General features: G+C 47.3%; 2 protein-coding genes and 1 long non-coding RNA gene across 14 annotated transcripts in view; 1 reads left to right on the top strand and 2 right to left on the bottom strand.

The window, feature by feature from the left end:
• Positions 1 to 103, bottom strand: part of SLC22A14 (solute carrier family 22 member 14) — a 29,542-nt gene extending 29,439 nt beyond the window's left edge. For 9 of the 10 annotated variants that reach the window (XR_013361529.1, XR_013361528.1, XM_077865768.1 and 6 more), the window contains exon 1: positions 38 to 98. Coding sequence is in view for 7 of the 10 variants with exons in the window: in XM_077865768.1 (XP_077721894.1) it covers positions 38 to 48 (11 nt within the window). In the remaining 3 variants the exon portion in view is untranslated. Of the gene's footprint in view, positions 1 to 37 lie in introns of all 10 variants that reach the window. The other variant, XM_077865765.1, reaches the window with a different exon arrangement.
• On the top strand, positions 10 to 14,939 carry LOC144294131 (uncharacterized). 2 transcript variants are annotated; one of them, XR_013361530.1, is made up of 3 exons: positions 10 to 80; positions 4,570 to 4,861; positions 13,999 to 14,938. It is a non-coding gene; the product is annotated as an uncharacterized LOC144294131 (long non-coding RNA). The 2 variants fall into 2 exon arrangements; XR_013361531.1 differs by lacking the exon at positions 10 to 80 and adding an exon at positions 129 to 1,406 and having other exon boundaries at positions 13,999 to 14,939.
• Positions 14,766 to 26,787, bottom strand: SLC22A13 (solute carrier family 22 member 13). Of its 2 annotated transcripts, XM_077865773.1 has the most exons (10): positions 25,964 to 26,787; positions 18,704 to 18,807; positions 18,301 to 18,455; positions 17,915 to 18,083; positions 17,605 to 17,725; positions 17,419 to 17,513; positions 17,024 to 17,238; positions 16,716 to 16,824; positions 15,943 to 16,158; positions 14,766 to 15,741 (listed from the first exon to the last, which is right to left on the bottom strand). In XM_077865773.1, exons 1-10 carry the CDS (start codon positions 26,339 to 26,341, stop codon positions 15,648 to 15,650), a joined length of 1,656 nt encoding a protein of 551 aa, XP_077721899.1. In that variant the 5' UTR covers positions 26,342 to 26,787; the 3' UTR covers positions 14,766 to 15,647. The 2 variants fall into 2 exon arrangements, with proteins under 2 accessions (XP_077721899.1, XP_077721900.1); XM_077865774.1 differs by lacking the exon at positions 14,766 to 15,741 and having other exon boundaries at positions 16,000 to 16,154.
• Between the last annotated feature and the right edge of the window lie 93 nt (positions 26,788 to 26,880).

A 26,880-nucleotide genomic window follows, 5' to 3' on the forward strand; every position in this document is an offset into this window, starting at 1 on the left:
CTTGGAGATAGGACCACAAGCCAGAGCCAGGGCCCACCTGACCACCATCCAGCCCCAGCCAGACCCTGGGAAGCAGAACAGTTGGGTTCTATTGGTGACTGGGGATTAGTGTCACAATGGGACGGGGAGGTCCTTGGGGTGAGGAGGAATGGTGAGGAGCAGCATTCTATTCCAGGGGCATGTCCAGCCTCACCCTAGAGACAGAATGGGGCCAGGTGGTTTGGGAAGATCTCCACAAGCGCCAGCCCTAGGCCTCTGGGCAGATGGTTCTGGCACCTGGAGCACCTGCCGTCCCCATACCTTGGGGGAGGCTGTCTCACTTGCCCATCCCTGCGTCCCATGCCCAAAGGCAGGGGATGGGGAGGAGAGTCAGGGGAGCCCAGCTGCCCTCAGACCTGAGAACAGAGGCAGAAGCAGAGTGGAGGCCTGAGAGTAGAGGTCTCAGATTCAGTGGTGGGAAGTTTGGGGAGCCCCCCTAGGATGATTTCTCCTTTCCCTGAAAGGAGGTAGGAGAAAGGGAGCTATGCAGAGCAAAGGGTAGGAAGAGCCTTGGTGGAGGTTGGCAAATCAGCTCACTAAAAAAAGCTGGCAGGAAGGCTGGGCACCGTAAAGCCCAGTAGGAGACTGGTGGCCAGGAATTCACGGAAGAAGCCGGCCGGGGGTGTGACCCTGGCAGTGACCAGCAGTCTGGGGCGCAGGGAGCAGGAAAGCAGACAGTCAGGCTCATTGGCTGCCGTGGTTTTGCTAGCTGGGCGCAACTAGAGTGGCAGGGTTAGGGAGTAGGCTTTGGCAAGAGGGAGAGATAGTGTCTGGGTCTCAGTAGACATGGAAACGATGGCTTACATACTCTAATCGGAGCAGAGAGGCCGGAGGTGGAGAGAGAGTCCCAAAGTCAGCAGCCCAGGTGCCTCATTTAGATTGAGGATGGTGCTATGGTGTGAACGTGTATCCCCCAAATTTATATATTGATATCCTAGCCCTCAACGTGATGGTATTTGGAGATGGGTCTTTGGGAGGTGATTCAGTTTAGAACGGGGTGCGTGAATTAGAGTGCTTCATTTCTTGACTTACAAGCCAGGGATTGTTGAGATTTTGGAGGTGGGCATGTATTTTCCCAAGATGACAGCAGGAGCTGGGGTGGAAGGGGCAGCCCTTCCCTGGAAGGGAAGCAGGTAGTTTCAGGTGAATGAGGCAATGTGAGCTGGAAGTCAGGAAAAGGAGGTTTCTGCCAGAGGGAGGGGCCCCAGTGGCAGAGCAGCAGCAGCAGCCAGGAGCAGGAGGCACTCAGGCTGTATGGGAAGAGCCCAGGGGCCCAGAGGAAGAGGCGGGAGACGGGCACCCTTCTGTGAAGGGCTGAAGACATGGGGGCTTCTTCTGGTTTTGTGGCAGTAGTTCGAGATGCAGAGGTGAGAGCATGGTACAGAGTCAGGTCAGGGAGAGAAGAGCAGGGCTCCCTAGGATTTGGACATTCACATGGGGACACAGGCCACACAGTGCAGTGTCTTGGTCTCTGAGATCTCTCTGCGGAGGGCAGGCACAGAGCTGTGCCCCACCCCGGGGTGTAGTTCGGGGGTGGGATACCGATCAGGTAGGTGTTCCTCTTATTCCCTCCAGTCCATGGCCATCTCTCCATTGAATCATCTGATAAGACGAGGTGGTCAGCGTGTGCAGTTGAGCTCATGGTCATGATGCCCTGCCTTGTTTCTCTGCTCTTGCTTTTGCCCTCTTCCAACACATTCTACAGAAATAGGCTGACTTTCATAATACAGATCTTATCAGGGCCACTCCCTTGCTTAAAAAAAAAAAAAGACAATCTACTCTTCTAATTGCTCTGAGAACGAAGTTCAAAAAAATTTTTTTAAGGTATTTATTTATTTATTTATGATAGTCACAGAGAGAGAGAGAGGCAGAGACACAGGCAGAGGGAGAAGCAGGCTCCATGCACCAAGAGCCCGATGTGGGATTCGATCCCGGGTCTCCAGGATCGCGCCCTGGGCCAAAGGCAGGCGCCAAACCACTGCGCCATCCAGGGATCCCCGAAGTTCAAAATTAAACATGTGTGGCCTGAGTGTGCCTTCTCAAGCTCCCAGAGCTCCGACTGGCTACGGCACATGCCTGTTACTGGTCTTCTCCCCAGTGCACTTGTGCATCCCCTGCCTGCCTGCTCTTCATCTGGCCTGGACCTCCTTCTCCCTCCAGATACCTGTCCTTGGTGGGGGGCCTTCCAGGCCAGGGAGGGGTGATTTAATAGCTGCAGATGAATTGTGTGTTTCTGGGTCCAGTATGCTCCCCAAGGTGGGGCAGTGGGTAAGTGGGACGGCCAGTGAGGCAAGCCCAGAGTGTGTAAGTCAGGGTCATGCTCCAGGACTCAGCCCCGAGATATGGGGGTGTGGGGTGGGGGTACGGGTTGACACTCCTTTCCTATCTCCTTGGACCTTGGGAGCAGACCAATACAGCCCTTTGCCTTTCACATTTGAGATTAGAATCCTTGAGAATTTGTATAGAGGGACCTATGAAATCATCCACTCTAAAATGGAAAGCCATGTAGCAGGCTCCTGTCGCTAAGGCCCGAGAGGTGAGCCCTGCGCTAGCCTCCATACAGCTAACCGTAATGATTCCACTGCTAGTGTGTCTCCCAGATCGGGGCTTTTCTCTGATCAACAGTCTATGGAGAATTGCCATGGTCCAGGCTCACTGGAAATGTCCTGGTCATGTCAGACCCCCTTTGTCACGCTCCTCAGGGTAGGGTTAAAATCAGGCTTGCGGGATCCCTGGGTGGCGCAGCGGTTTAGCGCCTGCCTATCCCTGGGTGGCGCAGCGGTTTAGCGCCTGCCTTTGGCCCAGGGCGCGATCCTGGAGACCCGGGATCGAATCCCATGTCGGGCTCCTGGTGCATGGAGCCTGCTTCTCCCTCTGCCTGTGACTCTGCCTCTCTCCTTCTCTCTCTCTGTGTGTGACTATCATAAATAAATAAAAATTAAAAAAAATAAAATAAAATCAGGCTTGCATATCTTCCCCACTTTGAGGTCTCAGGGTCTCAGCTGCTGCCTCCTGTCAGCAACTGCTAAAAGACATTTCCCATTTAAACAAAACAAACCACAGGGCACTGAACACAAAGAAAAATCTTTCCCCCAACAGACCACAATCCCTAAAAAAAAAAAAAAAAAAAAAAAAAAAAAAATTCCCAAAGACCTGCCCAAAGGCAATAAGTGAACCTTTGTATTTATGCTTGTGTCCTAACAGATGTGTTCAAGTCTCCTTATAGGAAAGGGAATCATTTTGCTTCAAAAGGATATGAGTGTCCACATTTAGAGAAAATGGCCTCTGGCTTTGAACTGGCTACTTTCCACGCAGGATGTTTTCAAAAACAGGCTTAAGTTTAACCTGAGTGCCACACCATGCCACGAAAGACATTCTAGTGTCCCCAGTTGGGGACTTTAGCTTGGCATTCCATGATTGGGTACAAAGTAGGAAGCCAAATAGAACTTTTCCCCATCACTTCAAAGCTGAGTGTGTGAGTAATAAATACCCATGTATTTGGAAGAGGTGCTGGACACTTTCATGCCATATTCACAAAGACAGTGAAACTAGCCCATCACCTACCGCCCCCTCCAGCCTCTAGAGGAGAAGGTGAGTGGGAGAGAGGGTGGGAAGGTAAGACAAACTATGCGGAATGCAGTGCTGGGAGCAGGAGATGAAGAGGGGCCTGAGGGGTCAGTTGGGAGTATGTTGCTCAGATGCGGGAACGACCAGGGGTCCTGGGAGCACCAAAATGAGAGATCCACCGGAATGTCCCCATGGGAGAGCTAACTATTAGAAGCCTGCCAGGGTGCGCTCACTGATGATTAGCCAGTACAAGCCGCCAGCAGCAGCTACGTAAAAAAAAAGGCTGCTCCCCTCACCCCTCCCCCGTAAGAGCCCTGCAGGAGCCAGAAGCCGAAGAGGAGGGGGAGAGGGAGGAGGGAGGCAAGGAGAGGCACACCCAACCTCCCAACCTTCTTTCTTTGCCTGCTGCTGGTCCCTGGGCCACACATTAGGTGTGAGCTGAGCACGGGGCAGGGGATGGAGGATCTTTGAAGAGAATGCAAGACTGAAGCTTTGATTTGGAGGAGAGGGTGTCTTCTCTCAGCAGGATCAAATGTCTTGTGGGACCCCTGATGTGATTTGGAGTTTGGGGCCAGAGAGTGAATGGCCAAGAAAGAATTCTTGACATGTTTTTGGTGCAAAAAAATGGTGATTTTATTAAAGCACAGTGATAGGACCCATGGGCAGAAAGGGCTGCATTCTAAGTGTGGGGAGTGACTGATTATATAGGGTTTTTGTATCCTGTGGAGGGGAGAGGTGATGTTAGGGCTCCAGGAAATTGAGTCTATAGGTGTCTAGAGGTCTGTTTATTCTCAAGGTTGTGTTTTTCTTTTTCTTTTTTTAAATCAATTTATTTATTTTAGAGAGAGAGAGAGAGAGTCTCAAGCAGACTCCGTACTGAGCACAGAGCCTGATGTGGGGCTGATCTCACGATCCTGAGATCATGACTTTTTTTTTAAAGATTTATTTACTTATTTATGACAGACATAGAGAGAGAGAGGCAGAGACACAGGCAGAAGGAGAAGCAGGCTCCATGCAGGGATCCCGACATGGGACTCCATCTGGGGTCTCCAGGATCAGGCCCTGGACTGAAGGCAGCAATAAACCGCTGAGCCACCCAGGGATCCCCTGAGATCATGACTTGAGCAGAAATCAAGAGTCAGACGTCTAGCTGATGGCACCACCAGGACACCCCAAGATTGTGTTCTTGTAAATCATTAAGACAGTTAACAAACTGATGGAATTTGATGTCCTTCATGACTGTGATCTTTATCAGGTAACCATTTGTTTTTTTCCTTCCTTTGTTCTTGGGCATTCCTGAGTGCTTGAGAAATGTCACATATATCTTACTTCCATCTTGCAGGGGAGAGTGGTGTGCCTTGCCTTTTGTTATCATTTCCTTCCCCTGAACAATTTTGACACCTAAATCTTTAATGCTATTGAAGGCGCAAGGTCTCATCTTCTGTAGCTTCTTCCTGCTAAATAGGGATGTGGAGATGTTCCTACATATGAGTCAACACTGATCAGCTAGGAAACGTATAGGGGAGTTTGGAAGGCAGAGACAGGGATGCCTGGGTGGCTCAGTGGTTGAGCATCTGCCTTTGGCTCAGGGCTTGATCCCAAGGCCCTGGGATTGAGTCCCACATTGGGCTCCCTGCAGGGAGCCTGCTTCTCCCTCTGCCTACGTCTCTGCCTCTCTCACTATGTCTCTCATGAATAAATAAATTTTTTGTATATATTTTTTTATTGGAGTTTGATTTGCCAACATATAGCATAACACCCAGTGCTCATCCTGTCAAGTGCCCCCCTCAGTGCCCGTCACCCAGTCACCCCATCCCCCCACCAACTTTCCTTTCCCCTACCCTTTGTTCGTTTCCCAGAGTTAGGTGTCTCTCATGTTCTGTGACCCTCACTGATATTTCCCACTCATTTTCTCTCCTTTCCCCTTTACTCCCTTTCACTATTTTTTATATTCCCCAAATGAATGAGACCATATAATGTTTGTCCTTCTCCGATTGACTTACTTCACTCAGCATAATACCCTCCAGGTCCATCCACGTTGAAGCAAATGGTGGGTATTTGTCATTTCTAATGGCTGAGGAATATTCCATTGTACACATAGACCACATCTTCTTTATCCACTCATCTTTCGATGGACACCGAGGCTCCTTCCACAGTTTGGCTCTTGTGGACATTGCTGCTAGAAACATCGGGGTGCAGGTGTCCCGGCGTTTCACTGCATCTGTATCTTTGGGGTAAATCCCCAGCAGCGCAGATCTATTTTTAACTCTCTGAGGAACCTCCACACAGTTTTCCAGAGTGGCTGCACCAGTTCACATTCCTACCAACAGTGCAGGAGGGTTCCCCTTTCTCCACATCCTCTCCAACATTTGTGGTTTCCTGCCTTGTTAATTTTCCCCATTCTCACTGGTGTGAGGTGGTATCTCATTGTGGTTTTGATTTGTATTTCCCTGATGGCAAGTGATGCGGAGCATTTTCTCATGTGCTTGTTGGCCATGTCTATGTCTTCCTCTGTGAGATTTCTGTTCCTGTTCTTAGGGGAAAGGCTCCCAGTGCTTCCCCATTGAGAATGGTATTTGCTGTGGGCTTTTCGTAGATGGCTTTTAAGATGCTGAGGAATGTTCCCTCTATCCCTACACTCTGAAGAGTTTTGATCAGGAATGGATGCTGTATTTTGTCAAATGCTTTCTCTGCATCTATTGAGAGGATCATATGGTTCTTTTTTTTTCTCTTGTTGATATGATCTATCACGCTGATTGCTTTAGAGTGGTGAACCAGCCTTGCATCCCGGGGATAAATCCCACTTGGTCATGGTGAATAATCTTCCTAATGTGCTGTTGGATCCTATTGGCTAGTATCTTGTTGAGAATTTTTGCATCCATGTTCATCAGGGATATTGGTCTATAATTGTCCTTTTTGGTGGGGTCTTTGTCTGGTTTTGGAATTAAGGTGATGCTGGCCTCATAGAACAAGTTTGGGAATATTCCATCCTTTTCTATCTTTCAGAACAGCTTTAGTGGAATAGCTATTGTTTCTTCTACAAACATTTGATAGAATTCCCCTGGGAAGCCATCTGGCCCTGGAGTTTTGTGTCTTGGGAGGTTTTTGATGATGGCTTCAATTTCCTCCCTGGCTATTTGCCTGTTCAGGTTTTCTATTTCTTCTTGTTCCAGTTTTGGTAGTTTGTGGTTTTCCAGAAATGTGTCCATTTCTTCTAGATTGCCTAATCTATTGGCATATAGCTGCTCATAATATGTTTTTAGAATTGTTTGTATTTCCTTGGTATTGTTGGTGATCTCTCCTTTTTCGTTCGTGATTTTATAGAGTATTTCTTTTTTTTGGTAGTCCTGTGACATTTTTATGATAATCTGGGATGTGTATACACAGCATTCTCTTTTAATAATGGCACATGTACCTCCTTGTGCTGCTGTTAGGACATTCACAAAAGTACAAAGGCACATTAGTTTGTTCACTGTTGTCCTGTGAAGGAGGTACAGGTTTTATTCTAGATATACGAGTCCAGCAGAAGTGCCCCACTAGCTGTCCTGCAGTGAGAATACATAATATGATCTGAAATGGACCTTTCCATTTTGGATTTAAGTCCCCTGCTCTATCTATCTGACTTCCAGATAAATAAATCATGTCTCCTGGACTTACGTGGGGTGACCTTGCAGTTATAGTTAAATCAGGTTTTGGGCCTGATACATGTGATCAGTATATTTATTAAGTAACTTATAATATAATATATAATAACTCAAAAGGGCTGAGTCCTAGAGATGGTTTTGAAGCACTCCTCATCCTGAGAAGTCCTGTTGGTAAGAGTGTAATCCAGTTTTCCTGGGCCTCTAGACTAAGTTTAGAAAGCTGTTGCTTTGGAGTGCCTGAATGGCTCAGTGCTTGAGTATCTGCTTTTGGCTCAGGTCATGATCCTGGAGTCCTAGGATCAAGCCCCTACATTGGGGCTCCCTGCTTAGTGGGGAGTCTACTTCTCCCTCTCTCTGCATCAAATAAATAAATAAAACCTTAAAAAAAAAAGAAGAAGGGGATCCCTGGGTGGCGCAGCGGTTTGGCGCCTGCCTTTGGCCCAGGGCGCGATCCTGGAGACCCGGGATCGAATCCCACGTCGGGCTCCCGGTGCATGGAGCCTGCTTCTCCCTCTGCCTATGTCTCTGCCTCTCTCTCTCTCTCTCTGTGTGACTATCATAAATAAATAAAAATTAAAAAAAAAAGAAGAAGAAGAAGAAAGAAAGCTGTTGTATTAAAGTATGGTTAGCTTTCTCTACCTTTCCAGAGGATTGTGGAGCCAGGTTGAATGTACAAAATATTTAATTTTTAAAGCTTGTGCTATTAGTTGAGTTATTTGCACAGTAAAACAAGGACTGTTGGGGCACCTGGGTGGCTCAGTTAGTTAAGTGTCTGCCTTTGGCTCAAGTTGTGATCCCAGGGCCTGGGATCGAGTCCCATTTCTAGTTCTCTGCTCAGCAGGGAATCTGCTTCTCCCTTGGCACCCACCCCACCCCCCTCATGCTCTCTCTCTCAAATAAATAAATCTTAAAGAAAAACAAAACAAAACAAAACAAAAAAACCCAAGGACCATTGTTATTTTGAATGGATCGTGGAAGACCAAATCTAGGAATAATTTCTTGCAGCAAAACTTTGGTCACTTCTGTGGTTCTTTCAGTTTTACAAGAAAGGGCCTCTATCCATCCAGTGAAAGTATCAACAAACACTAGTAGGAATTCATAGCCTTTGCAAGGAGGCATTTGTGTGAAATCAAGCTGTTAGTCCTCTCCTGGATAAATTCCATGCCTTCAGACCGGTTTCAAAAGGGGAGGACAGGGCTGACTGTGCCATTTGGATTTACTTGTACATGAGCAATACAGGATTGGCAGACATTTTATTGTAGTTGTTAAATTTACTCCATTAAATATATTTTTAATTAAATGTTCTAAAGCACTTTGGCTCAAATGAGTAGCCTGGTGTAAACCCTGTACTACCTTACATTGGTTATTTTTGGGTCTAAAAATAATAATAAGCCAGTCCTGTGTATTTTTTTTAATATCCTGATTCCTGGGCTAAGTGAATTTCTTGGTCTGAATAGACCAGAGTTATGTACTTTTTTGGAGTTAAGACTGTAAGACTTAACATTTGTTTATTTTGTGCTGCCTGCTTGGCTACACAGTCTGTCGAATTGTTTCCTTTAGAGTCTTTTTTTTTTTTTTTTAAGATTTTATTTATTTATTCATGAGAGACACACAGAGAGGCAGAGATGTAGGCAGAGGGAGAAGCAGGCTCCCTGCAGGGAGCCCAATGTGGGACTCAATCCCAGGGCCTTGGGATCATGCCCTGAGCCAAAGGCAGATGCTCAACCGCTGAGCCACCCAAGCTTCCCTGTTGCCTTTAGATTCTAAGGTCATATTCTTTTGAGGTCCTTGGAGGCGGATCATAACTACCTCCTTAGGTAAGTGTACACCTCAAGAAGAGTAAGAATTTCAGGCCCATATTTGATTGGGGAGTTATGGCTTGATAATAATCCTCTTTCCTTCCAAATTGTCTCATGGGCATGTTGCACCAGAAAAGTATAATCAATAATTTTGAGGCCTTTTGCCAATTGAAGAGCACAGGTAGGTATTATTAATTCAGGCTTTTGAGTAGAAGTATTCATTGGAGGCGTTTTTGCCTCAATGATTTTAGTTTAACTATAGCATATCTGACTTTTCTCTCTCCTTATCCATGAAGCTACTGCCATCAGTAAACCAACAGTCGTCTATATTTTCAATAGGGGAATCTTTTATTTATTTATTTTTGAAGATTTTATTTATTTATTCATGAGAGACACAGAGAGCGAGGCAGAGACACAGGCAGAAGGAGAAGCAGGCTCCCAGCGGGGAGCCTGTTGTGGGACTCCATCCCAGGGCCCTGGAATCATGACCTGAGCCAAAATCAGACTCTCAACCACTGAGCCACCCAGGCATCCCAACAGGGGAATCTTTTAAATTTGGTCTGCTGGAATAAATAAAATTGATAATCCCTGAGCAGTCATGTTCTAGCATAGAAGGATGATGGTCAGATGCAGGCATAAGTGTAGCCAGGTTTAGGGACACCTGGGTAGCTCAGCAGTTGAGCGTCTGCCTTCGGCTCAGGGCATGATCCTGGAGTCAGGGGATCGAGTCCCATATCGGGCTCCCTGTGGGGAGCCTGCTTTTCCCTCTGCCTATGTCTCTGCCTCTATGTGTCTCTCATGAATAAATAAAATCTTTAAAAGAAAGAAGTATAGCTAGCTTCAAAGTTTGACAGGTTTAAGTACTATTTCAGGTCTGCCTAAAAGCATAGCCTGGTATTTAGTGAGTTAGCCTCCTGTCATCCATTGGTACCTTTGGTCTCCAGAACACTTTGGACCTGATGTAGAGTCATTACTGTCAAAGATTTTCCCATAGCAAGTTCAGAAGCTTCTTCCACCAGGAGGGCTATTGCAGCCACTGTTCAAAGACAAGCCAGCAACCCCTGTGCTATGTTATTGAGTTACTTTGAAAAATAGCCCATCAGTCGTGTTTCATTTCCTAATTTCAGGGCAAGAACTCCCGAAGCTCGTCCCTGTTTTTCTGCTATGTATAAAGTGAAAGGTTTTTCTAAATTTGGTAAAGCCAAAGCTGGGGCTAACAAAAGCTTTGCTTTTAATGTTTGAAAGGCTGTCTCCTGGGCTTTAGTCCAGAGTAAAGGTACTTCATCAAGGCCTTTAATTGAGTCATACAATGGTCTGGCTAAGAGCTCAAATCCAGGAATCCACAGGCAGCAAAAACCTGTCCCACCTAGGAATATACAAGGGGTCCAGGATCTAATATAGCCTTTTTCCTGTCAGTAGACAGGGTACAGTGACCTGGTGTTAGCTCATATCCCAAATATTGTACTTTCAGTTTAGATATTTGCACCTTTTTAGGGGAGACATGGTACCCTCTGTCTGTCAGGAAACTAATTTATAGAACTGCCATTAATTTATAGAACTTGTTTTATGGAGCTAAGATTAGAATATCAACCACATTTTTTTAAAGGATTTTATTTATTTGACACAGAGAGAGAGCACAAGTAGGCAGAGTGGCAGGCAGAGGGAGAGGGAGAAGCAGGCTCCCCACCGAGCAGGGAGCCTTGATGTGGACTTGATTCCAGGACCCTGAGATCATGACCTGAGCTGACGGCAGATACTTAATCAACTGAGCCACCCAGTTGATAAGGCACCTTATCAACTACATATTAAACTGTAGTCCCTTGAGGCAGGGAAATATCGTGGAGGTCTTTGCTAAGCACAGCTGAACAAGTGAGGTTTGCCTCTAACTCCCTTCAGTAAGACTGTCCAAGTTCATGGAGTAGCATGTGGGAGAGGCCCATTCAAAGGCAAATAGTGGCTCCCTTTACTTACTTGGAGGGATGCAAAAGAAGGTGTCTTTTTTTTTTTTTTAAGAATTTATTTATTTATTCATGAGAGACACAGAGAGAGAGGCAGAGACATAGGCAGAGGGAGAAGCAGAGGGAGAAGCAGGCTCCTTGCAGGGAGCCCCATGCAGGACTTGATCCCAGGACTCCAGGATCACGCCCTTAGCCGAAGGCAGATGTTCAACCACTGAACCACCCAGGTGCCCCAAGAAGGCATCTTTTAAGTCAAGTACTGTAAATCAGTTGCCATTACCAGGGGACCTGGGTGAGAATAGTATATGGATTTGTCACTATGGGATGAATAGGTACAACGGCTTCATTTATAGCTCTTAGTTCTTGTACCATTCAGTATTTCCCATTTGGCTTTTTTACCAGTAGAATTGGAGTGCTGTAAAGAGATTGACAAGGCTTTAAAATACCCTGTTTAGGAAACTTAGCAGTATGCAGTTGTAACCCAGCCTTTGCCTCAGGTTTTGAAGGGTACTATTTTTTATGAGGTATAGTAGCTGGGTCCTTTAAGGTCACTTTAACTGGTTGTGCTTTAAGAGCCCTTCCTGGGACATCATAATCCTAGACCTATGGGATTGACTTTCTTCCAGATATTAGAAGGGATGTCAGGCTAAGGCTTTACTTCTCCAGGTGTTAAAGAGACCAAGCCACCCCCTCCCTTTAAGAACAGACCTTCTTCCTAGTTTACACATGAAGTCTCGTCCAAATAATGAAGTGGGACAAAACTGAAGGACTACAAAAACATGAGTGATCAATTGACTTCTATAGCTACAGGGTAGAATCATTGTCTGGTGGCACATGTTAGTTTCTCTTCTCTGCCAACGATCGATCTTATGGCTGGAAAGACAATTAAGGCCAGAATGCTGAATGAGAACAGAGCAACTGGCTCCTGTAGCAATAAGGAAATTGATAAACTCACCTTTTACATTCAGGTTAACCTGGGGCTCAGGCAGCTTGATGTCAAAGCGAGTCCGACTAGCCTCAGGGCCCTGTCACACCAGATCCTCCCGTTCCTGCTCTTGGGTGGGGAATTGGGTTCCTTTCTTCCCCTCTCTCTGGAGTTGAGGACAGTTTCTCTTCCAATGTCCTTTTTTCTGACAGACAGGACATGGCCCTGGTGGAGAGCCTTTGTTTGGACAGCCTTCACTCCAATGTCCAATTTGGCCACACCTGTAGTGCGGTGTCTTACCTGGTCCTGAGTATGATACGGACTTTTTCTTCATGGTCCTAATTTAGGACCATGAAGTACCTGGTTGGTCCGGTGTTGTGGGGAATCTGCAATAGCACCAACCAATAGTTGAGTCTGTATTTCAGCTCACTGGTCCTTTTCCTGCTGTAAGGCCATATCTCTATTATTAAAGACTCCAGTAGTGGGGCACCTGGGTGGCTCAGTCGGTTAAGCGTCTGCCTTAGCTTAGGTCATGATCCCAGGGTCCTGGGATGGAGCCCTGCATCAGGCTCCCTGCTCAGCAGGGAGTCTGCTTCTCCCTCTACCCCTTCCCCCTGCTTGTGCACTGTCTCTCTCTCTCTCACTTGCTCACACACTCTCTCAAATAAAAAAAAAAAAAATTAAAGACTGCAGTAGCTGCCTCTAATACTCACTAGGTGGGGGTTTGAGGTCCTAAAGCCATTTTAGTCAGTTTTGGCATATGTGAGGCACCAATTGACTTATAAAGTGTATGTTAGTATAGTTGTTCCCTCGGGTAAGATTGGGTTCAGATTTGTATATTTATGGATGGCTTCCATTAAACAACCCTGAAATAGAGCTGGATTCTCATTGGCTCCTTGAGTAATTTCCTGATTTTTATCAAAATGTATTGGTTTAGACAATACTTTCTTTTTTCCTTCTATTAAACAGGCAATCATATGGTCTCACTTTTCCCTTTCCTGTCTATCTGCTTGGTAATTCCAGTGAGGTTCAGGATTGGAAATAGCAATGCCTCCTACCAGATAACGATCTCTATCTCTGGCTGCTAGTTCATCGGCAAACTCTCAAGTTCCTGCCCAGATATAGTTCTTTTCCTCAGGGGTGCAACAATGAGATAATATGAAGGATATATCTTTCCAGGTCAAATCAAACATAATAGATAATTGTTAGTAGCCCCCAATAAATTTAGAAGGGTTTTCAGAATATTGTCCTATTGTTTTATCTGAGCCAGGTCTGCCATGGAGAATGGAACGTGGACTTTGTGCCCGTTTCTCCATTGGCAACCTCTCCAAAAGGATGCAATCCAGATTTAGGTGGAAGTCCTAGAAGATAGGGAGTTCTGCTCCTGCTAAGTCCAGCTGGGCTAGGAGGAGAGGCATGTTGAGGTTTATAAGGAGGAGGGATAATAATAGAGCCGGTGTTCCCTTTGTTTGGATTGGTCAGTGATTCCTCCAGTAGCCCAGATTTTTTAGGAGGAATGGGCCTACTTAGACAATCATCATCAAATATGTCCTGAGGGGAGGTTATTAAATTGATTGGTGGTTAGACACATTCTGCAAGAGGTCCTCAGGTTCAGATCCTAATTCAGGACCATGAAGGCCTGGCATAGGGTATCTCAATCCATATGCCCTGTTTTCTGCAGAAGAGATCTAATGGATAGATTGTATTGAAGTATAATGGGCCAGTTTTCCTCAATTCCTAAGGAGTACTGAGGCTATGCAATGTTATAGAAGATCAGTTTTCTCTTTCATAAATCTTGTAATCCAAATTGATTCCAGTGGATTATAAGGCATCCCAAAGAATAATCCTTGGGGACTGAAGAAGATCCCATGTTCTTAGAAAAGTAGAAAAGTCCATTATCAAAAATTACCCCCTCCCATCTCCCAGGTAGTGTCCCACACGGGACATGTCAGAGGTTCCTGATATCAGAGTGACCAGAGGTGTCCCTCTACAAAGTTGCTATGAACAGCACCTTGCCTTGTAGGAGAGATACTGGCATTTCTTCCTGCTTCCCCATTGCATCCTAGGCTACGAATGGGTGCTGGTGAATGGACCAAAATGCCATGCCATGAAGAACCCACCATTTTTAATCCACGGAAAACACTAAGAAAAGTTTTACAAGGGGGAAATGACCCAATTTTGTAATTTAAGTAGTTAGTAGGGGACACTGACAGAATAAAGATAGAAATTCACCATGATCTAAGTGACATTCCAACAGGTGTGCTTCCCTAGGAAATGGTCCCCAGTTGTGTTTTAATCAAATTGGGTACTGGTTTCAGCCAGCTCTGAGCAGAGTTCTCGCAACCAAAAGCAGCTACACCAGAAATGTCTAGAGAATCACATTAGACCAATGAAGAGGAAACCTCACATGGCAGTCTTTCAACTGGCAGCCATCCTAGAGACTTCAGTGGCTGTCCTGTGCTGAAGAAAGATCACGTTGTATAAGGACAGAAACAAAGAGAAGGCATCAAGTTTTTGGGTCTTATTACCATTCTGACCAATGTACTAACTTCTAGCCAAAAGGCAATCTTTCTCCTCCCCATAGAGTAGCCACAGGCTAGAGGATTGCAGCCTCAGTAATGAATGTGAAAGTGTTCCAATAAGACAATACTCCTTGAAAAGCCCCTGAAATGAAAGTAAAGGGAGAGCAAGAAGAGGTATTCACTGGGTTTGCACAAGGCTCAGAGTCCAGATGAGAAGCCTCAAGCTGCACACTGGGCACCAAAATGATATAATTTGGAGTTTGGGTCTAAGAGCAAGTGGCCAAGAAAGAATTCTTGAGACGTTTTCAGTGCAAACAAAGGTGATTTTATTAAAGCACAGCAAGAGGACCTGTGGGCAGAAAAGGCTGAGGTCTAAGCATGAGGAATGGCTGATTACATAGGGTTTCTTATCCAATGGAAGAATATGTGACATTACGGCTCCAGGAAATTGAGTCTATAGGTTTATATATAAACTATATAACTATAGTTACATGACTATTCTCCAGATTGTGCTTTTCTTGTAAAAACTGTGATCTATTATCAGGTGACCATTTGCCTTTTCCTTCCTTCATTCTTGGTCAGTCCTGAGGGCCTGAGCAATGTCACAAATATCCCACTTTCATCTTTGGGGGAGGGGAGATGTGGAGTGTCAGTTTATCTTTTGCCCTCTGCTTGCCTTTTATTGTCTCATTAGCCCCACCCAAGCCTGGCCCAGCCACTAGAAGGAACTACAACCTTCTCCTCATCCACAGCCTTATCTCTCACTGGATAGATGTACACCGCAGCTTCAATTTTCTCTCCTTCTACTGCCACATCCTTGGAAAGGCTGTAAAGCATCTGCTCTGTTCTGAGCTTATCTGTTTTGAGAGCAGGGGGGAGCCCAGATTGAGAAGAGCAGAGGAGCCATACTCTCACAAGACTGTCAGAGAACAAGTAAAGCCCAAGATATACCTAAGATCCTACCCCAGAACAGGGCTTGGGAGTATGCTGGGGTGGGGAAGTTGATGAGAAGCAACGAGAAGAGAGAAGCCCACCCGGATGCCTAGGGACTAAGCAGCCAGTGGCTGGCATGGGGACCAGGCCAGGGTGTGCTGCCTCTATCTGTGAGGCGGGGCTTGTGGGCAGGCCCCAGGCTTTTCCAGGGGGTGTTCAGGTAGCTCGCTACTGCTGCTACTCCAGCTCCAGAGATACAATCAGAAGTACGTACTGCTCACAAAAGTCACCCCTGGGCTGGAAGTGCTTTCTGAGGCCTCTGTTCCCTTTTCTGAAGGTGCTGACCCTGGAGGCCTAGAGGGAACAGGAGGCCATCACTGCCTGATCAGGAATTGAGCCCATGGCAGTATCCCTCACCACCCCTCCCCAGAGGATGGGGATCTGGCCCCAAGCTTGTCAGATGTCTGTGGCTCCTCAGAGCCCCATATTGGCTTCCAGGCAACAATAGACACCGTGAGGTAGAGGCCTGGGCTTCAGAAAAAGCAAGTAGCTCACCGTGGGTGGGGCCCCTGGTCCAAGTCGCTGATGGTGTCCTTCAGGGGCTGGCCACGTGTCTCTGGCAGCAGAGCACAGAGTAAGCCTGCCCCAATGGGGAGGCTGCCATAGATGACCATAGGGAGGGCCGCCTGGTACTCGCCCAGCAGGATCACAAGAGGGGTAAGGATCCCTCCAATCCTTGAGAAGATGCCCATCAGCCCCATGCCCGTCTGCCTGGAGGAAGGTCAGTACAAGCTGAGCAGATCCAGCCAAGACTCCAGGCCACAGCTCCACCCCAGCTCTACCTTGGGAGAGCCCAGGCTCTCATTATGTCCCCACAGGCTCCCCAGGCTCACCCAGCCCAGTCAGCCTCTGTTCTCTGCTTCTGCACACTAACTGCTCATAGTCCAGCTGGGTGCCATGCTTCTTCCACCTCTAGGCTTTTCTGTTTGCTGCCTTCCTGCTCACCCACCAAGTCTCAAGCAAAAGTCTGTACCTCCCGACTATCCCCTCAGCTCCCCACCTGAGTGGTCCTCTTCTCAACCATTCATTCTTAGACTTCCTCCATATTTCAGTCTTGACAAAGCCAGGGCATGACCTACTCCTATATCTGTCCTCCACTGCCTAGGATGACATGGGGATTACATCGCTAGCTGCCCTGGACCCCACAAGCACTGCTGCCCCTGAGCCAGCCTCATAAGCTATCTATGGGATAGCAGTGAGGGCAGAAGAGGGATGGCCAAAATCAGGGTGTTGGGGCAGAGGAGCAGGAGCTGCCCAGCAGCCCTTACCGGATGATGGTGGGGAAGAGCTCAGCAGAGTATACATAAGAGATGGTAAATCCAGAGGCCGTGGCAAATTTGCCCACCACGGCCAGCACGGTGACCACCACAGGCAGATCTAGTGGAGGATGCTGGTCAGCCAAGTGCAGGTAGACAGCCCCCTACCCTGGGTCCCACCCCTGCCCTGCCCTCCCAAACCCCCTGCTGCACCCGGACCCCAGGGCAGCCCTCACTCCTGGAAGGAATGCTATGGGCTTCTGGTAGCTTGCAGGGAGGTGGTTTGAGGGGTAAGGGTGTGGGAGAGCCAGGCCTGGTACCTGCTGGGACAAAGATGATGGCAATACACATGAGGCCACCCAGAACAAGACTGAGCATCTGACTCCACTTGCGGCCCAACCATTGCATCATGAAGATGCTGGAGTAGCGGGCGGGAACTTCAACTGCTCCGAAGATTAGCTGCGTCAGGTAGATATCCAGGCCAAAGTCACCAACTTGGAGGCTCAAGCCATAGTATCCCAGGCTGTCCACAAACCTACAAAGGGTCCAGGAATCCCTGTCACTGCTGGGTGATGAGATACCATTGCTCTCAGGGAGAGCCTGCCAGAGAGGGAGTCACACAGCCCATCCCTGACAGTCACCATGCCCCAGCTCCTGACACACCAGAGACACATGCAGGAGCCTCAGGGAGGGGCATGGACCCTGGTGTACTCACCAGACATAGCAGAGGATCAGGGTCATCTTCCAGAGCTGGGGGTGTCTGAACAGATCCAAGGCATTCCCCGAGGGGCCTGTCTTCTCTGCAACCAGCTGGGGGGAAGATGCACAGTGAGGGGCCAGGCAAAGAGTTCTGTACAGGCCAGATTCAGGGGCAGGGCTGAGTTCGGCCTGTAAGAAGTACCTGGCTCAGGAGCTCTGGAGAGAGTTTCCGCTTGTTGACAGAGGCCACCTTCTGGATCACTTGTCTCGCCTCCTCTACCCTCCCCTGGGTCAGAAGCCACCGTGCTGATTCTGGCAGAGCCCTGCATGTTGGAATGGCTGTGACGTTGGAGCCCCTTACTCCCCCAGAGGTGGTCCCAGCTGTTTCAGGGCACACTGAACCCCATACCCCTTGTGCTTTGGAGTGTGCTGTGAGGTGAACGTTAGTGTTGCACTCCAACCTCAGCACAGCTAGCCGGGGAGTGGCTTGCTCCTGGGAACTACCTCCTTACCAGAAGTAGAAGAAGAGCAGCAAGACAGGTGCAGTGCCAGCCATTTGGAAATGCCTCCAGTTTCGGATGCCATAGGCGAGTCCTGCCAGTGCCATCTCACCCACGGAGAAGGCGCACTGGGCCAGGACCACGGCTCGAGTCCTCCACGAGGGCCCCACCCACTCTGTAACTGTGTAAACAGATAGGCTGAGATTGGGCCAGCCCCTGCCCACCCCCTCCCTGTCACACCCTAGATCCCCCCTGGCAGCATGGGCCTCAGTCTCACTTGTGCATGGCCAGGTATGGGGGGGCAGGTACCTAACAAGCCTCCCCAAACGTGGCCAGCTCAGACCCCAAGGCTTTGCCTCATGCCTCATGGCTCAAGGCTTCAGGAGCTAGACACTCACGTAGGGTCACGTTGCTGAAGGTATACCCAGCGACAGCAGTGGCCACAGCAAAACGCAGGACCATGTAGAGCTCGAAGCTGGGCACAAAGGCTGTGCTCAGACCGAAGATGGCAAAGAGGAACAGCTGCACCAGGATAGTGGCCCTGCGGCCAATCCTAGAGTAACAAGGCAGGTTCATGAGGGAATTTCTTTGAGGAGAAGGAAGTAGGGGAGACCCAGCCCCACCCTGGGCTCTCTGTCTGACAGAGGACATATGGCCCTGCCCTGGGAGCTCTGTTTGAGGGAGAGGGGAACAGGGGCTCGTCCTGGACACCAGGGAGGATCATGGGGGGTGGGAGTGGGGGAACCGTGCCAGGAACCTAGGAGCATGCTAGGTCAGGGCTGAGCTGGTCAATGTTCTTACCAGTCACAGAGAGGCCCAAAGATTAGAGACCCAGCGAGGAGCCCGGCCATGTACACGGACTGTGAGGTCTCCTTCAGGTGCTTCCGATCACAAACCAGGTTGAACTGAGGCAGACACAGGCAGATATGAACCAGGGGCCGCTGACGGCAAGTCCTACTTACAAGCCTCTCAGGGAAGATGCTTGTGGTTCCCAAACTGTGTGCGAAGTCACCCCCAGGACACCAGAATAAATTCATGGGGCACAGAACAACACTTAACATTTTAAAGGGAAATATAGCAATACTCAACATCTGTCTGATATTACAAGAGCTACCAACTAAGGACAGTTCTGTTTCAACATGAGATCATGCTACATTCCTTTCAGCAATGTCATATCTATGTGAAGCTGTATTTTTGGCAGTTGTATTGACAAAAGAACAAGCACCATGTGGAGTGAAAAATGTTCAAGGATGGAGAAGTTATGTAGCTCCCAATAGGTACATATATTCTATTAGTAGGAGATGTATTTATTTAAAAATAAAAATACTCTCTTTCAGTTTATGTGTATTATTTTTTAAAACAGCTAGTAAGTTTTTAGAACATAATTAAGTTTTTTGGATCTAATTAGTTCATACATAAAACTGTTAGGTTTGTCTTTTGGGCTGAAGATGCCATGGTGAGTTACTGACACAGGATACAAAGTTTGGAACTTCTGACATACCACTAATTGCTACTGCCTGACAAATGGGGCCTCTTCCCGACAGCCAGGACACCCCTTGGACCTGCTTGGGCCTCTTCAAATTTTCTCATCTGGCTGCAAAATCTCCATGAAACTCTCATCATTCACAGGTGGGTGAGAATCCCAAGGAGCCCTCACACACTACTGGCAGAAGGAGATGGGGACAGAGGAACACACACATGGGTACAAGTGCGTGAGGGCCCTCACTCTCATGCACACTCAGAAGTGGGACAACCCACCTGGAGACTCACAGAGAGAACCTGACCCGTGGCCTGAGAAACTGAGTGGAGCAAATACGCATGTCGGTATAACTCTGTACACACATAACTATTGCAGGTGCACACATAGGAAGCACATGTGACTGACCCCCACCTCCGCTGATCTGCAGGCCCCTGGGGGAGTTCTGGGCCCTCTGCACACAGCTCAGCTCCATGCTTCAATGTCTGTGGGGGGAACAGACACATGAGTTCTCCTCCACAGCTCATGGAGATAGCTTCACGATGACTAATGCCTTTTGAGGGCTCACTCTGTGTTGGGTAGTCTGCTAAATGCTTCACATGTGTTATCTAATTCTGACAACGATCCTTGATTTATTAGTACACCCTCCTGAGGGAGGAGAGGTTATGCACATTATCATAGGTCTCACTGCTGGATGGCATTCCTTTTGTTCCAGAGAAACAGAGTGAAAGCTAAGAGAATGGGGTGCCTGAGTGGCTCAGTTGGTTAAGCATCTGCCTTTGGCTCAGGTCATGATCTCATGGTCCTGGGATTGAGTTCCACATCAGGCTCCCTGCTCAGTGGGGAGACTGCTTCTCCCTCTATCCTTTTCCCCTCCTTGTGCTCTCTCTCTCTCAAATAAATAAATAAAATCTAAAAAAATAATAATAAGGGATCCCTGGGTGGCGCAGCGGTTTGGCGCCTGCCTTTGGCCCAGGGCGCGATCCTGGAGACCCGGGATCGAATCCCACGTCGGGCTCCCGGTGCATGGAGCCTGCTTCTCCCTCTGCCTGTGTCTCTGCCTCTCTCTCTCTGTGACTATCATAAATAAATAAAAATTTTAAAAAAAATTTATAAAAAAATAAAAAATAAAAAATAAAAAAATAATAAAAATAAAAAAATAATAATAATAAAAAGAAAGCTAAGAGGGCAGCCCGGGGTGTGATCCTGGAGACCTGGGATCGAATCCCACATCGGGCTCCCGCATGGAGACTGCTTCTCCCTCTGCCTGTGTCTCTGCTCTCTCTCTCTCTCTCTCTCTCTCTCTCTGTCTCTCATGAATAAATAAATAAGATCTTAAAAAAAAAAGAAAGCTAAGAGAATATTTGCTGAATGAATCAGTAAATGAACTAATACAACTAGCCAACCATCATCAGTCAAAATAACTTTTAGCAAGAAATTAATGAGTCTAGGAGACATCATTGTGCTCATACTTCTGTTTCAAGAACAACTGTTAATTTTCAATAAGTGTCAAATGATTAACTGCTTGGCCCTGGAAATGAAGTGAGGCAAGACAGGGGATTTGAACTTATTCCACCCACTTCTAGTCTGTTTGGTTTTTGTGTAGTAACCACAGATTGCTTTTGGAGTTAGACACCCTTTAAAATAATAATAAATAAAGGCCTGCTACTATCAGTCTCTGGAACCTGAACCAAGCAACTTTGTGTGACTCTGAGCCTGTTAATCCATCTGTTGGTGTCTTGGTTTCCCATGTACAAAATGGGGATAAAATATACTACCTAGTGTTCCCCAATAGGATTAAAGGAATTAACACATGTAACATGCTTATTAGCACAGTGGCTGTCACACAGGAAGCCCTCGGTAAATGTTAGCTGAGCAGAGGGTGCACTGGCTCCATGCTTAAGAAACTCAAGCTGGGGGATCCCTGGGTGGCGCAGCGGTTTGGCGCCTGCCTTTGGCCCAGGGCACGATCCTGGAGACCCGGGATCGAATCCCACATCAGGCCCCCGGTGCATGGAACCTGCTTCTCCCTCTGCCTATGTCTCTGCCTCTCTCTCTCTCTCTGTGACTATCATAAATAAATAAAAATTAAAAAAAAAAAAAAAAAAAGAAACTCAAGCTGGTGGCAGACATCTCAGACACACTGGGCTGTAGTGCTCTGAAGGCCTGGGTGCCAATCCAAGGGAATCCCCCAAGGCTGGTGCCCCTATTCACTGGCCACCACTCACTACCTCCTTATAGTTTCTATACCCCTTATTTCAATAAATCCTCATTCTAACCCCATAAAAGCTCCTTATGCCCACTGTGCAGTCACAGAGAGCATGGCTTGGTGATGTGCCAAGATGTGGTGATCGTGTTGCAGTTGGAACAGAGACAAGAGGCCTCTGCCCTTGGGATGCTAGCCATTAACCTCCCCAGCTGCAACACCCACAGTGGATGGTTCTACCTGGGGCCTGCCACAGAGACATACAGAATCTCACCCCCATTCTTGGTACACACCCATCACATCTTCCTGTTACAAAAGCTTTGGTGGCTCCCTTTGGTCTCTAGGAGAGAGCCCCAATTCCTCTGCTCTGTATCTAAGATGGTTTAAAAGTCAGCTCTTGTCAGTTTCCCAACCTCTTTGTATGCTGACATTCCTTGAACATGCCAAGCACTTTCATGCATCTAGTCCTAGAGATGGCTATTCTCTCTACTTACCCTTCCTTCCCATCCTTGCCCCTTCTCTGGTCCCAGGACAGATCACAGTATTGTTATTCACTTCAAGTCTATTTCCCTCCCTATACGTGGACAAGGCTGGGAGTCGTATTTTCTTTTACCAATGATGGGCACCCAGGAAATGCTGGGAGGTAGACTGAGAAGGAGAAATATACTCTGTTCTTTAAGAGCACACAGCCTATATGGCAATGTGCTTTTTCTTATCAAATTAGACCCAATTGAAGTTCAGTTTATGAAGCTGCTGGTTATAATAAGGAAAGTTGGGATGTCAGCTCAAAGAGAGTCCCGTGGATTCGTGTTGCAGAGCCCCTCCTCATAGATGGGAAACATGTAGATCTCACAACAGGATGCCTGGGTGGCTCAGTAGTTGAGTGTCTGCCTTTGGCTCAGGGTGTGATCCCGGGGTCCTAGGATTGAGTCCCATATCGGGTTCCCCACAGGGAGCCTGCTTCTCCCTCTGCCTATGTCTCTGTCTCTCTCTCTGTGTCTTGAACGAATGAATGAATGAAAAAGAAAGAAAGAAAGAAAGAAAGAAAGAAAGAAAGAAAGAAAGAAAGAAAGAAAGAAAGAAAGAAAAAAGAAAAGAAAGGAAAAGAAAGGAAAGAAAAGAAAAAAGAAAAGAAAGGAAAGGAAAGGAAAAGATCCCACACCAAAGTAGCCCTGGATGTGAAGTTGGAGTTATCATGTGATGCAGGACATAAAGTACCAAAGGATGTACATTCTCTTGGGAACTGAGGTCCTTGGGAGGATTAGAGCAGGAGAAGTATGGTAGGGAAGGGCAAGAGATCAACCACCTAACCCCAGTGCCAGCACACTCTAGGTTGATGATTAGAGACAAAGAGGGGAGCCCCAAATCCTCAGATAAGAATAAGGTGCCTCCCTCCTCTGACTGCTCCCTGTACAGTTAACACTCAGGGAGCTTTGGCTGAATAAAATGCACAACAGTACTGCACAGGGTGTGAATAGGGCTAGAGCTGGCTTCGTGCAGTCTGGAAATTTGCCTGGGCTTTAAGGATGATTATTTGGCCAGGTTGGCAGAGTTTGAGCACATGTGGAATTAGCACCCATAGCATCTGAGGACCAGTGGAGGCTGATCCTACCATGAGGGTGATGCTGGGGACATGGAGAGGCCAATGAGGACCAGACTGGGCTCTGTTTGAAGAGCTCCTAGGCTGCCTACACCACTGTGGGGCAGAATGAGGTGGAGGGTTAGGAGGAAGACAGACAGGACATATCTTCAGGCTGCAACAGTTCTGGGGTCACATTTTAAAAAGTGAATGCCTGGGGCACTTGTTTGGCTCAGTCAGTAGGGTGCGCAACTCTTGATCTTAAGGTTGTGAGTTTGAGCCCCACATTGGGTACAGGGATTACTTAAAAGTAAAAATATCTTTTAATAAATGTGAATGCCTCAAAACTGCATGGGATACCACTTCACACCAGTCAGAATGGCTAAAATTAACAAGTCAGGAAACGACAGATATTGGCAAGGATGTGGAGAAAGGGGAACCTTCTTACGCTGTTGGTAGGAATGCAAGCTGGTGCAGCCCCTCTGGAAAACAGTATGGAGGTTCCTCAAAAAGTTGAAGATAGAGCTATCCTATGACCCAGCAAATGAACTACTGGGCATTTACCCTAAAGATACAAATGTAGTGAAACGAAGGGACACCTGTACCCCAATGTTTTTTTTTTTTTAATTTTAATTTATTTATGATAGTCACAGAGAGAGAGAGAGAGAGAGGCAGAGACACAGGCAGAGGGAGAAGCAGGCTCCATGCACCGGAAGCCCGACGTGGGATTCGATCCCGGGTCTCCAGGATCGCACCCTGGGCCAAAGGCAGGCGCCAAACCGCAGCGCCACCCAGGGATCCCTACCCCAATGTTTATAGCAGCAATGACCACAACAGCCAAATTATGGAAAGAGCCCAGATGTCCATCAACAGATAAATGGATAAAAAAGATGTGGTATATATATATATATCAATGGAGTATTACTCAGCTATCAAAAAGAATGAAATCTTGCCATTTGCAGTGATGTGGATAGAACTAGAGGGTATTATATTAAGTGAAATAAGTCAGTCAAAGACAATTATCATATGATCTCACTCATATGTGGAATTTAAGAAACAAAATAAAGGATCATAAGGGAAGAGAGGAAAAAATAAAACAAGATGAAATCAGAGAGGGAGACAAACCATAAGAGACTCTTGATCATAGGAAACAAACTAAGTGTTGCTGGAGGGGAGAGGGTAGGGAGATGGGGTAACCAGGTGATAGACAGTGGGGCATGTGATGTGGCATGTGATGTGATGAGCACTGGGTGTTATATAAGACTGATGAATCACTGAACTCTATCTCCGAAACCAATAATATATGTTCACTAATAGAATTTAAATAATTTTTTAATTCAAAAATAATTTTTTAAAATAATAATAATTAGGGATGCCTGAGTGGCTCAGCAGTTGAGCGTCTGCCTTCAGCTTAAAGCATGATCCCAGGATCCGGGATCGAGTCCCATATCAGGCTCCTTGTGGGGAGCCTGCTTCTCCCTCTGCCTGTATCTCTGCCTCTCTCTCTCTCTCTCTGTCTCTCATGAATAAATAAATAAAATCTTTAAAATAATAATAATAATAATTAAAACATGCAAACACATTTGGTTAAAACACTGTCCTCTGAAAGCCTCTAAAAAGTAAATACTGGGATCCCTGGGTGGCGCAGCGGTTTGGCGCCTGCCTTTGGCCCAGGGCGTGATCCTGGAGACCCAGGATCGAATCCCACGTCGGGCTCCCGGTGCATGGAGCCTGCTTCTCCCTCTGCCTGTGTCTCTGCCTCTCTCTCTCTCTCTCTCTCTCTGTGACTATCATAAATAAAAAAAAATAAATAAATAAAAAAATAAAAAATAAATAAAAAGTAAATACTTTTTTACTCACAGGGGGAAAAAAAATGAATGTTTAATCTCTGGACTCGATTCTCCTTTCCACAAAGGCTCAGTATTTGCCACCATCAAGGTGAGTTGTCCAGATCCTCCAGCAATGCCCACATCTCAGGATTCTGTACCATCTTTCTGTGCTCTTTCCTGCTCCTGTAGGGACCTGAATGGGAGCCCAACTTCCACAATCAGCTCATTAGGTGGCCCTGACCAAATCATCTCCCTACTTTGTGTCTCAGCCTCAGCTTCTGGGAAGCAGCAGGGTGGCCAGGATGCTTCCAGAGAGCCTTACTTGCTCAGTTGGCTGGAATGGGAATCTGTTTATTTGCCTAGATCCTTCCTAAGAAAATGAGTTTAGCAGAGCAAATGCTATTATCTGCAGGACAAGTCCTAGATTCGGGGGCATCCTTAGGCGCCTTAGAGGGCAGGCAGGCATAGCCCTAGAGAGAGCAGCTGGTAGGCAGGAAACCCACATCAGACAAGCCAGAGGGCAGACAACTGAATGGGCATACAGGAGGATAGGTAAGCAGGCAGACTGGGGCAGACTGAAAGACAAAAAGGCTAATGGAGAGACAGATGGGAACAATGGAAAGAGAGAAAGGCATAAAGACAGGAAAGCAGGAGGGGACAGGAAGAAAGGTAGGTAACTGGGCAGGCAGGCAGAGGGGAACGGACAAAAGGATGGATAAAGATGAACAGACAAATGGACAGACAGACCAGACAGAGAATATGGATAGATGGACCAACAGCCAGAGGACAAAGACAAAAGCAGGATGATTGGCAAAAAGGAAAAAAAAAAGGCACACCAATGGTCAGTCATTCAGGCCTGGGTGCTTAAGGGGAGAACACAGAAGGGGCAACACAAGCAGCTGAGGGCAGAGGGTCAGACAGCGTTGCTGACCAACCTCAAACAGGCAGACAGGCAGAAGGGCAGCCCTACCTCATTCTGTAGGGACAGGGGCCCATGTTCAGGATACTCCCAGCCTGCCTCGCAGGGCTGCGTCTCATTGAAGCGGTGGCTGAGAATGTCCTCCAGGCTGGCATTGTCAGGAGGAGGCCGGAACATGAGGCAGGGCTCAGGACTGCCTGCAGCATCCAGGGGCACACTCAGTGTCAGCTGCTCGGCAGCACTCAGGTTCAAAGTATGGTTCTTGACCCAGGCCACTGAGCAGTAGTGGGCCTCATCCTGGATCATAAAGACTTGGGCAAACATGTAGAAAGCAGACAGGAAGTTGGGGATACTCAGCAGTATCAGCAGCCGTACTTGGAAGCGATTGAAGTCACCTATTTCGTCCAGGACCTGGACAAACTGAGCCATGTCTACCGGTCAGCCTGGGGCCACCAAACAGCTCTGCAGCTTGGCTTTGGGGCACTTGCTCCTGTGAGCAGTAATGACAACTGTGTTAATATTTAATCCAGCCTTGCCTGGCCCAACCTGTCACACTTCAACTTCCTGGCTGTAGCCTGGGAAGGATGAAAAACTAGTCCACTCTGGTTTACAGAATCCAAGGATGCTTTATTGCTAGTATGATGGACAGAAACATTATAAGAAGTACCTTCTCAGGCCCAGCACAGGAATGAGCTTTAGCCAAATGTTAAATAGTGCATGAGCAGACCCCTCCAATAACAACATCCTAAACAAGTCACTCCTGGCTCAAGTCCCTCCCATTACAATAGACTCCAAATTCTGAGAGTAGTTCCAACACTCAGAGGGACACAAAAGTCCCTTCTAGGGACCAGCCCAAATTAGACAATGGGGGTAAGTCAGGAGAAGAGCAAGGACCCAGCCTGCATACTAACTTGGTCAGTAGCCCAATCTGGCCTCTTGATGCTGCTGATCTTATCTTTCTCCTAGGG

This window comes from Canis aureus, chromosome 22, assembly GCF_053574225.1.
Source record: "Canis aureus isolate CA01 chromosome 22, VMU_Caureus_v.1.0, whole genome shotgun sequence".
Lineage (NCBI taxonomy): Eukaryota > Metazoa > Chordata > Mammalia > Carnivora > Canidae > Canis > Canis aureus.